General features: G+C 39.4%; 1 protein-coding gene across 1 annotated transcript in view; it reads right to left on the reverse strand.

The window, feature by feature from the left end:
- Nucleotides 1–15348, reverse strand: part of LOC125639875 (gamma-aminobutyric acid receptor subunit pi-like) — a 52333-nt gene that overhangs the window by 11339 nt on the left and 25646 nt on the right. Inside the window, exons 3-6 of the mRNA XM_048857648.2 lie at nucleotides 14528–14595; nucleotides 13374–13591; nucleotides 10922–11004; nucleotides 7548–7685 (exon numbers count right to left, since the gene is read on the reverse strand). Coding sequence (XP_048713605.1) covers nucleotides 7548–7685; nucleotides 10922–11004; nucleotides 13374–13591; nucleotides 14528–14595 — 507 coding nt within the window. The remainder of the gene's footprint in view (nucleotides 1–7547; nucleotides 7686–10921; nucleotides 11005–13373; nucleotides 13592–14527; nucleotides 14596–15348) is intronic.

Genomic DNA, 15348 nt, shown 5'->3' on the forward strand with positions numbered 1-15348 from the left:
CTCTAAGCAATGTTTTCCATGTAATTTCCTAGGTTTTTTAAAAGGAAAAAGCTAAACACAAATTCTGTTATGTACATCTGTAACAATCCTCCCACCCATTCATCAGAAGAGTTTGACCCCTGAGACTTCAACACTGCAGCACAGCTTGAACGACCGAACTAATGGTATTAGCTGACAGCAGGGGAATGCTGCTGTCCTCAAGTGTAGGTGATGGGCCACTGGCACTACATGCTGAGACTGAATGGTCTCTCCTCCAGGACACCAGGAGCTCATGCTCTATTTTGTGACCCTAGAGTTTTTTAACAGTTTATAACTCAGAATAGTCCACACAGCAAGCCTCAGTACCCAGGTCAACAGACTTAGGCTTCTGCTGCGACCCTAAAAATAGCTGGGTAGACAAATGTGGCTCAGGCTGGAGATCAGGCTCGGAAGACCCACCCCATCCCTGGGCTTCAGAACCCAAGCTCCAGCCTGAGCTGCATGTCTACACAGCTATTTTTAGTGCTGCAGAACAAGCCTGAGTCTGTCACCCTGGCTCTGAGACTCACTGCCACTCACTGGGTAGACCTACCCTCAGTTAATCTGCATGGAATTGCAAGGCACAAAGAAAAGGCACTCTTCTAGTCTGAGGGCTTTCTCCCTGCCAAATTTCAAAGACCTGCTGCATACAAAGAAACAATGGAGGTGACACAGCTTTTCAAAAAAGGTCAGAAGAATCTTCTATAATGGAAAGTATTAGGCAATCTAATAAAACTGCTCTCCTGTGTATAACTGAAAGAAGGATGAGATATGAGATATAGTGGAGGTGTTGTCTTCATAGTAGAGATAACTTGAGCTATTTGCGTGTTGTCCCTAACTTGAGTTCTGTCATAGAATAGAATAGAATAGAATAGAATATCAGGGTTGGAAGGGACCTCAGGAGGTCATCTAGTCCAACCCCCTGCTCAAAAGCAGGACCAATCCCCAATTAAATCATCCCAGCCAGGGCTTTGTCAAGCCTGACCTTAAAAACTTCTAAGGAAGGAGATTCCACCACCTCCCTAGGCAATGCATTCTAGTGTTTCACCACCCTCCTAGTGAAAAAGTTTTTCCTAATATCCAACCTAAACCTCCCCCACTGCAACTTGAGACCATTACTCCTTGTCCTGTCCTCTTCTACCACTGAGAATAGTCTAGAACCATCCTCTCTGGAACCACCTCTCAAGTAGTTGAAAGCAGCTATCAAATCCCCCCTCATTCTTCTCTTCTGCAGACTAAACAATCCCAGTTCCCTCAGCCTCTCCTCATAACTCATGTGTTCCAGACCCCTAATCATTTTTGTTGCCCTTCGCTGGACTCTTTCCAATTTTTCCACATCCTTCTTGTAGTGTGGGGCCCAAAACTGGACACAGTACTCCAGATGAGGCCTCACCAATGTCAAATAGGTACTGTCCATACCCACAAACCTGTAACTTGAGAGTTGTGGTACTATAAACTTGAATTGTCTGGCCTGAGAGGGGGCAGAAGGTAAAGCTTGAGGTAGCACAATTTGTCAGCTGATAGCAATCAGTCTGTGCAAATCAAGTGTTATTTTGCAGTGACTCTCACTCAAGCCAGGCTAACTCAAGAGGACTAATTCAAGTATGAATCACTCAAGCTAACTCTGTAGTGAAAACATAGCCTTAGACTTCCTTACACTTAGTTAGATACCCTTGCATATACTTACATTCAGAATATTGTTACATGAAAATAAACAGGTGTAACATAAACAGTGAGGAGCAGAAGGTGTAAGTAAAAATGTTTCTCACTCAACATAGCATATGCCTTTTCTGGCTCAGTGGCATATCAGCTATATCAATATAGACTCCCCTATGCAATGGTAAAGCAGGTGTAAAGTCTAAGGAAGTCTGAGTGTAAGGCTTACCCCATTTTATAACTTGTCTCTGAATTTGGCTGTTGGAGTCCAAAGCCATACGCTAGTCTCCAACGTTGATTCTGATTCTTCAAACAGATATCACTATCATAACCATGGTTTTATCAATATGGAATGTCACTGTACCACATGAGAAATATACCCAAGATTAAATAAACAGATTTCCTTCTCAAGCTATAACATTTATCTTTGGCAGTTGATAATCATCCTGTATATCCAATTGTATAATAAAGTTCTGGTCTATAACTGACTGAAATCCTTACTGTGCGTACTTCTGGCTGATGAGAACATGCCACATAGAACAACTTCTCCCACATCTCTGCCCCCAACAATCAGTGGCAGTGGGAGGGGCTTGTAGGGGGAACCATGCTACAGGGATGCTGCTTTTAGCTTTCTGTGTTCCCTTTCTCATTTCTGCTCAGTGCAAGTGGAGGGGAGAATCTGGCCCATGGCTATTTCCTGTATTCTTCCTGGTGAAATTTACTCTAGATAAAGTGCTACACAGAGCTCTTTATATAAGATGCACTTTTGTTATCCCATGCAATTCCACAAAGAAGTGTGCATTCAGGCACAAAGAACACAATCTCCTCTCCCCCATTAAATATCTATACTAACCCCTTGGGTGGCAGTTGAGATGTATGGTGTACATCCTGTACAAAGGCATTAATACAGCTTTAGCCTTGCATCCCTTGCTTCTCCTCTTGTGCCTTACAAGGTGTTGCTTTTTGCATAAATAAGGGCACAATGAGAAGAGTTAAATAAAATTTGAAAGGGTGCCTCAAACATAGCTGATTACAGAAAATTGCAGTATGTGACCAAAATGGGCTATTGCTGTTTAGGATGAAGAACACCCTTCTTGAATAAATGAAACTGGGGAAGGAGTAGGTTCTCCATTCCTCTTCCTGGCCACTGGGTTGTGGGACTGCAGTGCAGCTCCTCTATGGCTGTTGTTCCAGCTATTGTCCAGAATAGCAATAACTACTGCTCTGTACTTCCTATGCAGAGTTTCTGGTCCTTTCGATGTGCATTATGCATGGATCTGCTCTCAAACCTCTCATTGAACAGTGTATGTGTGTTTGCTGTACTTTCCCCCTGCAGGGCATGTAATAAGTCAAGAGACTTCCCTCCACCTATGCCATTCACTGCCACTCTGACCATGGTTCCAAAAGTTTTGCACTGCCTCTCTGCCCCAAGTAGAATCAATGATGATTTTCATTCCAAACCAAAGAACATAACTGTACAGAAATACAGCTCCTGTTTATCTAGACATTGTTACTTTGGAATTCTGTTTTAAGAGGAATACCGAATACACTGTGGCCTACATTTTCAAACACATCCACTCACTTTGGATGTCTGCCCAGCCTGAGACATGCAGGGCCTGCTTTTCAGAGGTGTTCAGCATCTATATTTCCTATTGAAGCCCATTGGAATTGTAGGTTGTCAGCCCATTGGTAAAGTTAGGCCCTTCATGTCTCAGGCCAAGCACTCAATGTTGAAGCCACCCTAAGGTGATGGACAATGGAAAGTAGAGGCCTTTGACTTTCCCCCCACATCATTACACGTGTAGTTTGGCTATGCTGAGGAATGGTTGTAACATGCTTTCACATTTAGTTTAACTGTGCTGTTGTTGAGATCTGCATGGACCTTTTACAAAGTTCTTTCTCTAGTAGCCAGTCTACTGGATCATAAGAATGGTATGTATGGTATGGAAACACTAAGGTCCAGGTTAAAAAGAGCCTGGCTCTTCTCACATTGACTTCCTCCTCCTGGGCAACCCCAGACACCTATACTGCCAGCTGAAAGACATCATCCTCTTCACAGCAGTGGGGTGGGCCTCTATATCCAATAGAGCAACAAGAGCATCCACTCTTTCAGTGGCAAGTCAAAGAGAGACAGCCACAGAGCAATGGGAGAGAGCACACATCTAGCTCACTCAGTGGAGAGACATAATAACTGTTGCTTCCCCTGTGGCCACTAATACCTCAGCTTTGCCTTCTACCCTGTTCATATGTGGGGCATTGGATGTTAGGATTGAAGGACCAAGTACAGAGTCCTGGGCTGATTCTGTAGGTGCAACCGGCTGAAGTCCGTAACTGATGTAGATCTGTGTGGATATTTTATTAAACACGTGCTTGTGCATCCTAACCCTCAACATCCCCTCTCCCCACCCAAGCCAGCTAATGATAGCTGAACATGGTACTTGTGTGAAATTTCAGATGTACCAATCTTAACATTTTAAAGCAGAATTGGATTTCTTCACCAGTTTCAACTATCTCTACTATAGTTTTAAACAATTTTACATCTGGTTTAGTCTACTTTTCTCTGCATAACAGAATTTCATTCCTTGTGTTTTCTAGATGAGGAGGAACACCTGGTATATGGGTACAGTAGGTATCAAACTAGCATTCTCTTCTATGCCCTTGTTTGTTGTTCTGTGAATGTAAGAGATGTCTCTAGTCAATTAAAAGAATGTACTATCTAAATTAGAATAATAAAACCAAATTATGTTAAAAAGGCTAGAAATAAAAATCCACCCTTCGGGCCTGATCTGGCAAACATTTACACCCATGCTTAACTTTACTCACATGATGATGGTCACAGAACTCAATGAGCCTATTCACATCCTTCAAGGTAAGCATGTGCATGTTTGCAGATTTTAAGAAGTATTGACCAAAAATCTAGCAAGTGACTGTAGCTCAGAATATTCCTATTTCCAAAATTAAACTTTTTTCCACTCCAACAAAACCAAAAAGGAAACTCCAATGCTATTAATGTCCTCTTTGACTTGTTTATGTAATTTGCTTTTGTTGCTTGATACACAAATTGTTTTCCGACACTTCATATTTTGCCATCCTTTTTCTTTCTCTTGGGGAAAGCTTTTCTTGTGACAGACTTATAGGTTTATCTCCTCCTTAACTGCACGGTTCTAATCTTGGTTTTGCCAATGACTGTCTCACCTTATCATTGGATGATTTAGTTGGGACTTGGTCCTGCTTTGAGCAGGGGGTTGGACTAGATGACCTCCTGAGCTCCCTTCCAACTGTGATATTCTATGATTTGTAAGAAGAATTGTACACAGCTTTTTGCCTAGTCTCAAAGGAGCCTTTAAGGCACAATTAATATTTGTAAGATACTTTCAAATATATGTTTGTAAATAGCTATGTAAGTATTAATTTTGGTTTCTGTGTGCTCTTTTTTTTATTAATACTGTGTATATGCATCTATAATATTTTTTTGCCTCTAATTTTTTAAATAAAGGATAGAGTATATATTGCAACGCTTCCATGAAACATTGTAGGGAAACTGAACAGCCTCTGTATATAACACCATATTCATAACCCCCGCCCCCTCCTCAGACGTTCTTGTTAAACCCTGGATTTGTGCTGGAAATGGCCCACCTTGATTATCATACACATTGTAAGGAGAGTGGTCACTTTAGATAAGCTATTACCAGCAGGAGAGTGGGTTTGTGTGTGTGGGGGGGGAGGGGGTAAGAAAACCTGGATTTGTGTTGGAAATGGCCTAACTCAATTATCATACACATTGTAAGGAGAGTGATCACTTTAGATAAGCTATTACCAGCAGGAGAGTGGGGTGGGAGGAGGTATTTTTTCATGCTTTGTGTGTATATAAAAAGATCTTCTACACTTTCCACAGTATGCATCCGATGAAGTGAGCTGTAGCTCACGAAAGCTTATGCTCAAATAAATGGGTTAGTCTCTAAGGCGCCACGAGTACTCCTTTTCTTTTTACCATATCCATAAAGGTTTAAAAGCGAATTAAGAGGGTTATGGTATTATTTCATAAGCTTTGCTGTTAGAAATGTACAGCATAGCACTTCATATTGCTGTGTTCTTAAACAGAAAAATCCCAAGTACAATTAGGGATGGGAAATTCTAATAAATTTAAGATATATTTGTTAAAGTAAAGAAACACATTTGAAAAGTCGAAGTCTGTTTTAAATGCTCTACAGCTAGCACTGGAACCAGGGGGAGAGGGTCCACAAGAGATACTAAGGGAAAAGAACACGTCTGTCCATGTGACTGTGCCTCTAGCTGCATTTCACTTAAGTGGGAAACTGCCCTTATTCCATTTGAGGAAAAACAATGCAATCCATTTTGCTCTTCTGTTACAGTTTGGACCCTCCCTACATGTGATATGGGAAGGTGGTAAGAATTAAACAGATTTTTTTTTGAATGGTGAGCAGGTCCTGCTTCTTTTCTGGGCTGAACAGCACTAAAGGGTTATTCTCCTTTGACTGAGCCTGCTGCAGTTTATCTAGGGGCTGTGGAAGGGAGGAAGGGAAACAGATGCCAGTTATATAAGTAGCAAGACTCTTTGTGATAATGAAGCCTGCTATTCTGTGTTTCATCTGTATTTTTATATCCATTTAGAGGATTTTGATGCTTTAACCTGAGTTAATATTTCAGGTTAGATCATAGTGTTTCCTTCTATGCTGTGTTATTCAATAATAAAATCCCAACAATGCAGTAGAGGAAAGAAGTTGCAATCTGTGTGAAACTGAGGGTCAGGAAAGCATGCTCCAGAGACCCGAATTACAATGTAAATGGGTGCATTAGGAGTCCTTACATAAAGAAAATCCTTATGGTTGGCATGGTAGGTTGTGCATAAGACAAATAGTATTTAATATGTACCATAAAACAGGAACAAAGAAGAGTCAGTGAATAACTCGAGGAGGATAAAGCATGTCTGATAGCTCTTCTTCCCTTTGAAAGATCCTTTAGCATCTCCAGAACAGCCACCATAACTTATACAGTCAGAAAGTCAAATCTCACAGCTAAAGAAATATTTTCCACCACTTTGTTCTATGATGAATCAAAGTTGCAGAAGTCCTATGGAACTTCTAATATGATTATTTATAGTACCCTAGATATCTTAGGTAAGGTAACTCACAGTTTTGCTTATTCAAGGTTCTGCTTATCAAGGTTTGACTGAAACTGCCAAAACCAAAAAGCTGTGGTTTAACTTACAAGCCCTCGTGGCAAAGTCTGCATTTCTTGTAAGTTGTACAAGTCTTTAACACTGTGGGATAAATATTGGTTTATGTTTTCAGAAGTGACTAGTGATTTTTTGCTTGCCCAATTAAGGAAACCTGAAAGATATCTGATTTTCAGTGGCCAGGTTATTTAAGGTGTCTTAAGTTGTGCACTTAAAATCACTAGTTACTTTTGAAAATTTAGATGCATATCTTTTAGAATTCCCTGTCATGTGAATGTTTCACTTTACAACCTCATTGTTACATTAAACACTTTTCCTCCTTCTCTCTCTTCTCCATGTATTCTGTATAGCATACAACATAAGCTTCAGCTAAGAGCTGCATGAGCAGAACTTTGCCTGAAATCAGCTTCTTCAAATTGTATGTAACTTTCCAAGATGTTACCACAGAAGTCCAATAACTGTAAACGTTTGAACAGTCGAGTGCATTTTCTAAGAGGCTACAAATTCCCTAAAGAATATCATACAAGCCATATAGCTTACATGAATGAAATTGGATGAGATTTTTCATTTTTGCAAATACTAAAAGAAAGGCAAATTGTTTAGTTCCTTCACACCGTTCTACTTTCATCCCCATATTCTGAACTTCAAGAGAAAAGTTCTCAAAGGGAGTTCCTACCTGTTTCATAGACTGCTTCAGATACTGAAGTAAAATGATCTTCTACTGTATATTGTGCCAACTGGAGTATCTCCAAGCCTCGAACTGAATCATTTCCTCTGGTCCAGTAGAACTGGACATCATTGATATTATAGCCCCCTGTAGTTATAGAGAAACCAACCAGTGAATGTTTTTGTTAAATATAATAAATAGTTTGTGCAGAACAAGTTTATCTATGATCCTTTGCCATTTGTAAAAAAAGTAAAATTGGATTATAAATAATGCAATTTTATGACAAAATTTGACAATTGAATCTGAGTGCATGGTCTGAGTATCTCAAAAGAAATACTATAGGTGGTGTAGAAAAATAAAAGCTGGTATAAACTGATAAATGAAAGGATGAGTTGTATCAGACTTCTAAAGGCAAAGCCCATCAAGTCCAACAGGAAGAGGGAAAATTGCTGGAGCTTGGAAATGCAGAGTTTATAAATTACATATGCTATAAAACTGAGACTTCTTTACAGGCATACCGGTTGTGCATGCTCTAGGGAAGGCTTCTCTTAACCGGCATAGATGATTGGCACCCAAGGTGGGAGAAGTATCACATAGCAGGCGGCAATTGTGCTGTGTATACATTAATCAATACATGGCTTATACATCAATAAAACACCTTTGAAAGGTATTTTACATTAAATTAGAGTTTATACATTATACAGTTTATACATTAATATATATGGTCCAGTTGAGAACATATTGAGAACACCTAGGTATTAAGAGCAAGCATTTGAATATCTATTTTTGTTTACATAGATCAATCATTTTTGCATTTGACAGACACTGATTCTCATTATTGCTCATTCTACTGCCCTGTGGAATAACTCAATTCCAGTTCACTGCAAAGTGACATTCAGACTGATGTCCAAAATAGTTTTGAATCCCTGCTAAAATGCAGATGTTCATAATTCCAGGTTTCATCTAACTTTATGAACTGGCAGTGGATAAAAACAATTCTTGAAGCCTGAGAAAGGTGTGAGCAAGCACACTACAGAAAGGAGGCTTTTATTTTCTTGAATAGTCCCCATTTTTTGGAAAGGCAAATAGTTCTATTTGAGCAATTCGCTGATTTAGAGCATATTTTGGTATCAAAACATATTCAAAATACCAATCCTATCCATTACCATTTATGAAGAACTTTAGGGGGGCCTTCATGACTATCAGGAAAATTAAATTTTTCATAGAAATATTACATTGTTTCCCCACTCTAACATTATTCTTAGGGTAGGGGAACGAGTTTTGTATATCACAACATGTTAAAGGAAGTTTGTCTTGACAAAAATTTTGAAACTGATAGGAACAAAACCACATTATTTTTCTTTAATGGGTATCCTCTTGTCTCTTTAAATAACATTGAGTGGGAGAAGCTAACTTTTACATCCATACTAATGCCTCAATCCTGCAAAGACTTCTCATGTTCTTTACTTTATGAGCTGTAAGTAGTCCCAAAAAAGTTAATGGGATACTCACAATGCATAAAGTTAATCACATGAGTAGGTCTTTGCAGGAACTTTTCCAAGCCTAAAGGTTTTCAGAATCTCATACGTAGATTTCCTTTCTCCTCAGAGTCTGTTTTTTCCCTGATTCTCAAGAATAAGTGCAGGGCCTTCACTGAACAGCAGTTGAAGAGCAAATTCAAAAAGGGAATAACTGTTCAAAGGTGGGTCTAAAAGATGAATAACTATTTGCAAGTGAGATAGCGGCCTGTGTGGAAACATAGTAATATGATTGGATACTTGCAGTGTCGATAAGGATTGAAACTGTAAACTCTTTGGGGCAAGGTCTGTCTCTTACTATGTGCCCGTACAGTGTGTAGCACAACAAGGTCTCAACTGGGGTTCAGGCTTCTAGGTGCTGCAGTAATATTAATAATAATTAATAATTTTATAGTCAATCGAAACTTGATTTTCTGGGAGACAAGTGAAATTTCTAGTGGTGGAATTATTAAAACTGGTTGAAATTATTTATGATTTCTACCAAAAAACCCAGTTCTTGTTGATATTTTTGTTACCATTTTTCAATCAGCTCTTATAATTATAATTAAATAGCAACATTACAGATGAAGGTAGGGTGTTTCATTACATAAGCCACTGTAGCAATGTACTCAAATAACACTACAAGATAATGATTATATAAGTATTTATATTTATAATAGTTTAACCAAAAAAATTCCTAACCTTTTATTTTAGTTCAAATATTTGCTTTATATTGTAAATGTTATATATGTGTATAATACCCAGCAACCATATTTACAAGTGAACAGTATCTGGAGAAGTAAAATATTATTCTTCTGCAAGTCAGTATTGCTTATCCAATAGGAAAACTAACACCACTGAACTGTAACCAAAAAAAAAAAAAATTGCTAAAGTGCTCTTAACAAAAAAGTGACTGCCACTGCTAAAGGCTGTTAATAATCCTTTTCATTCTCCAATGTGTGTTCTTGGCTATTTTTTGAGAAACTAAAGAAGAATGCAATGGGAGCAGTTTAGATTATATTACCGTGTTTTCCCTTTAGTTAGGGGATACTTGTGGGTTGTCTAAAATAACAGATGGAATCATTCTAAAACTCTGAGTTTTCAATTAGACAGGGAACTCCTCTATTTTTCCCCTTGTCAAATATATTTTAAGTTCCTGAAGGAAGTACAGAAACTGCTGAACGACTCATTAGGCAATGTCGATGATGTAATTACATCATTCTGTTTTTGACTTAACAATATGTTCTCTCTCTCTCTTTTTATTTTTTATTTATTTATTTATTTTAAGAAAAAATATCACTGCTAACTAGTAATTCTGATTGTGGCCTCCATAGCACTTCCACTGACTTTAGTGTGAGTCTTGTGTGAGTGAGCCTTGCAGGATAAAGCCCTTAAATGGCAACATAATATTAAACTATACAGCATCTGCTTGATGGAAATTACCCATAGCATCATTTGCAAAATGAATATGGGATGTGCTGTTGTTCTGCAGAAATGAAGTGGTAAAAATGGGAAAATACTGAAAAAAAAATCCACAAGTATTTCCTCTCCCATCAACTTATCACATTTTCACCAGGCCTGCTAAATCGACGCCACTGCATTGATCACAGCGGCGCTGATTTAGCCAATAGTGATGACAAGCCCATAGTGTTTCAGTGTTCTGGGGCTGGACTTTCAAATTATCCTAAACTTGAGAGGTACCCAAATCCCACTGAAATTCAGTAGCAGTTGGTCACCCAATTCTCACTAGTCTTCTTTGTAAATCCCAGCCCTCTTTCATAACGTTATACATTATCTAGCAGCTCTTAAAATAGATCACAAATATTGTCCTAACTATATAAAAGTAGCAGTAAAAAAGTCTCTTACAGCTTTCCAGTTGCAAGGTGCATGTCTGCTTGTCCATAGGGTATTTGGTCAAATCCATACTACATGCAACAGTTGCAGTTATCCTTTAAAAACCAAAAGCAGATGGTTATTAACTATACATAATATTGTATGTACTATAATTAGAAATGGGTTATCCTACTTTCTTCAACTAATATTTGTGGGCAATACATATTCCTAGGAGAAGGTAACTGATGCTTTATGTAAACAAGGAACAATTGAGTTTAGGTTCAATAAAATATCTCGCACTTGTTATGTAAACCTCAGCTTTGTCAGTAGCTATAGCAAAATAACAACAACTAATAGTAATGGGCTATATCCTGTGATCATTTGTAATGTGCAATGATTGGAGTTGCCCAAGGTCTAATTGCTGAATTTAGTCTCTACATCTAAGCAAGCTGATCTACTTAGAAATCAGTTAGTTAATATGTTAATTGCATTGGCTTTTATTTTCATAGAATCAGAGTTAGAGGCCAGAAGTGACCATCAGATCATATAGGCTGATCTCCTGTATAACACAGGTCACCAACACCACCGAGCCACCCATGCACTAATTCCATCAACTGAAATTAGACCAAAGTACTATAATCCACAGGAGACTAAGCTATTGTGCACCACTGGCAGAGAACAGGAGGGACCAAGGTGCATCAAAGGCCCCTGCAATGTCAAAGAATTTATATTGATATTAATATCTACAAGTGGCGGGTACCAATGACTGCCCTGCACCTGTATGCTGTGGAGGGGAGTGATATTTGGCTGACTGGCCAAATGAAGGGAACAGTGCTTTATGGTCATGTGGGAAGAGATGAAAACGGCTGCAAAAGGGTCAGTGTGGTTGCTGACTCATCCCCTGGGAATGCAGGTTTTAAAAGGGGTATCTCTGTGCCCAAAGCCTCCCTTTTACATGGAGCAGGCTGGTTGGCAACCAGGGTCCAGTGATGGGGTGAACCTATGTTGGCATGGAAGAAGAAGCATGTTATTGGACCAGCTGATGCCACTGCTGTGTGCCATAGAGGCCAGTCAGCAGTCACCAACATGATATGGCACACCTTGGAAAATACTATTTGGGAATGTGTAAAGGGGTTCAATTATAGCCCAGAACAAGAAAGGACTTGATGCACATCTGTGTTGTCAGACATGCATTAACACAGGGTTTGTCTGGGAGCCGTGGAATGCCACCCGGGTGGACAAGGCACGACAGATGCTAACGGGGGGGATGGCCAAATCCCTTAGGATCATAAAAGGTTCCGCAATTTGGGCATAGTGGGGCACCAAATTATTCAGGGAGGATGGGATTCCTCTCTAAAGCTTTAGAGCTCATTTGTTTTGGCTGATATAAAAGAGAGCAGTGAGACATGTCTGGGAATGCGACTGGCTTTGCGGGGGAAGCAGGCAAATTAATTGCTGGCACCTCCTTGTGGCAGATGTCCAGTGCAGATACTCCATAGGGAAGGTATACAGTGACTAAAAAAGGACTTAAAAAGAGGTGTTCATTAAAGGAATGAATGGGGGGTTGTTGGGGACTCCTATGATTGGTAAGGCAGAGAGTCAATTCCCCATTCTATCCCACCTTAACCCTCCTATGGGGGGCAGGAGGGTAGATGGTAAGGTCCCAGGCAATGGATTTGCTGGAAGGACCTGGATGGAAAAAGAGGGGGAGCTGGTGGAAGCCCCCATGAGTATGGTCAGGTCCCAGCAATGGATTTCCTGGAGGGACATAAGAACGGCCATACTGGGTGAGACCAAAGATCCATCTAGCCCAGTATCCTGTCTTCAGACAGTGGCCAATGCGCCGGAGGAAATGAACAGAACAGGTAATCATCAAGCGATCCATCCCTTGTTGCCCATTCCCAGCTTCTGAGAAACAGAGGCTAGGGACACCATTGCTGCTAACAATGGCTAACAGCCATTGATGGACCTACCTCCATAAATTTATCTAGTTCTTTTTTGAACCCTGTTATAGTCTTGGCCTTCACAATATCCTCTGGCAAGGAGTTCCACAGATTAACTGTGCGTTGTGTGAAAAAAATACTTCCTTTTGTTTGTTTTAAACCTGCTGCCTATTAATTTCATTTCCCTAGTGACTCCTGACCTAGATGGAAAAAGAGGGGGAGCTGGTAAAAGCCCTTTTGGTAATTACATAGAATAAGCATGTTACCTGCACTGTATACTTTTATTTGCCAGGTAGTCCCAGACATCTAATAATAAAGTTGCAGCCTGATTAAACCCATGTCAAATATCTCCTGTCCTTCTTTCAGTATAGCCAGACAATACCTGCATTTATATAGAACTACAAAAATATATATATAGTAGATGTCTACAAGCAGAAAAATTTCTAAACTGGGACCAGATTAAGAGCAAATCATGCTAAATCTGAATTATTTAAAATGTAAATAGAATTTATGTATAAATATGGCTTATAAAGTATACATACCGTATGGCATAAAGGACTGTTCCATTGGGATATATTCTTATTAGACGATTTTCAACAGTGATATCATGAAGGAAAGATTTCTTTGAGTCTACTATGAAGGTGTCTGGTATCCAAAGCATTTCTACAAGACGACCATCTAAACTTAAACTCTTATTACCCTCAAAACAAAGTCGTTCATCAGTCCATCGTTGTCTAAGAAATATGGTAGCTGTGTAATCCTGAAGGGAGATACACAAGATGTCACAATGAACAAACCATTATTCTTCTGTTTTTCACAAGTAATTTGACAGAAATTTTGTCCTTTTTCTCCTCTCCTAAATGCATGGAAACAGAGCTATGGGTCACTCAAAACAGACTGTAACTCTGCAATTCTAATTCTTAATTATTGGAATTAAAGTAGGCAGTTTTAGTAGCTTGCTTGCTGTTAAATTCTCCAGCATTTGAGAATTCTTGTCGTTTGGTGTGAGGCTGACATCATGAATAAGTATTGTCTCTAATGGAATTAGTTCCTTATGACTGAACAGACGCTTATAGCAAACATTGTGGGCCAAACTCTCTGCTGACATAGCTGCCTTTGTAAATCTATGGTCTTCAGGGTAATTTATGTAAATACTACAAACATCTATTTGCAGGGCCGGATTAACATTTCCAAACATATTTGTGGGCCCCCATGGAGGCAATGGAGCATGGTGAGGGGAGGTCAGTCCCCAGAGCGAGGGGCCAGCCAGGGTCAATGGGGCATGGCATGGCAGGGGTGGCCCCACTTGTCCAGCCCAGTGCAAGGGCACTATTTACAAACTGGAAGTTGCCAGATGCACACTGGCCTGCCCGGCCCTGTGCTGCCAGCATGCCCCTTCCCCTCAGGGGCGGGCCCATGCCGTGCCACACAGCCCCCTTGCCCAACATGAACACCCCCACCCCTAACTGATGATGATCTATGGGGGACATGAGTTGCACTTGTACTTACAGAAGACACAATCTTATCATAAGGTAACTACTGCATGTCCTTTAAATATAAGGCTCCATTTCCTAATATCCAAGGCATGGAGTCGGTTGAACAAGAAGGAAAGCCATCTGAAAAGTACACTACTGGGGTCTGTAAAACAACAGGCATTAACTTAGATAAGATAAAAAATATTACAAAGCTACTATACCATGTTTATTTCTGATATTGTATCAATGCTTGCTATATCCATACTCATTCCTACTGAGACAGGACCATCTGAAAAAAATTGAAGATCAGAACATTGTTTAAATTAATTGTATTTAAATATTCAGTTTTCATCATTTACAATAGACTACAAAATTATAGTAACTTCCATTTTAATTGAACTTGATGTTTAGCAGGGCAGCTGTTTTCAAGGAAAATAAATTAAACCAACAGTACAATTTCAATATCAATATTTTAATTATTTAATGATACCATGATTTAATACATTTAGATAACAACTTTTGTTCTTTAGATATTTATTTCCAAAGCTTTATAAAATGTTAGGCTTTTTTAATTGTAATGAAAGCTGTAGGGAATACATGATGCAATAAGGTGCTGAGGGTACTGTTCCCACTGTACATCACACCCTTTTACATCCAGATGCACAGCCATGGAAAGAATTCTTCCTGTTACAGCAGCTGGTTCCTCAGATGTCAGTCAGCTATGGAGTTGCTTCTGGGTCTGTCACATGCTTAATCTACAGATGGGCTATATGAGCTACCTTATACAGTGTCTATTTAAGAGATTACTGTCTGTTCGGTGTCACTGTATCTTGACATCACTAATTGCTTTTTGATCTTTAGCAATGAATCATTTGTGTAGTTGTGAATAATTACGGTAGAAAGCTAGTTGGGCATTCCATTCTTCCCCTAAAAATACTACAGCTTTAGCGAGAGCCTGCACATCAAGAACCTTTATATAGCAATGTGATTAAGCAACTTAGAAATATATTAGTTAGACAGAAAGAGATACAGTATTGTCATT

The sequence above is a fragment of the Caretta caretta genome, chromosome 7 (genome assembly GCF_965140235.1).
Source record: "Caretta caretta isolate rCarCar2 chromosome 7, rCarCar1.hap1, whole genome shotgun sequence".
Taxonomy (NCBI): Eukaryota; Metazoa; Chordata; order Testudines; family Cheloniidae; genus Caretta; species Caretta caretta.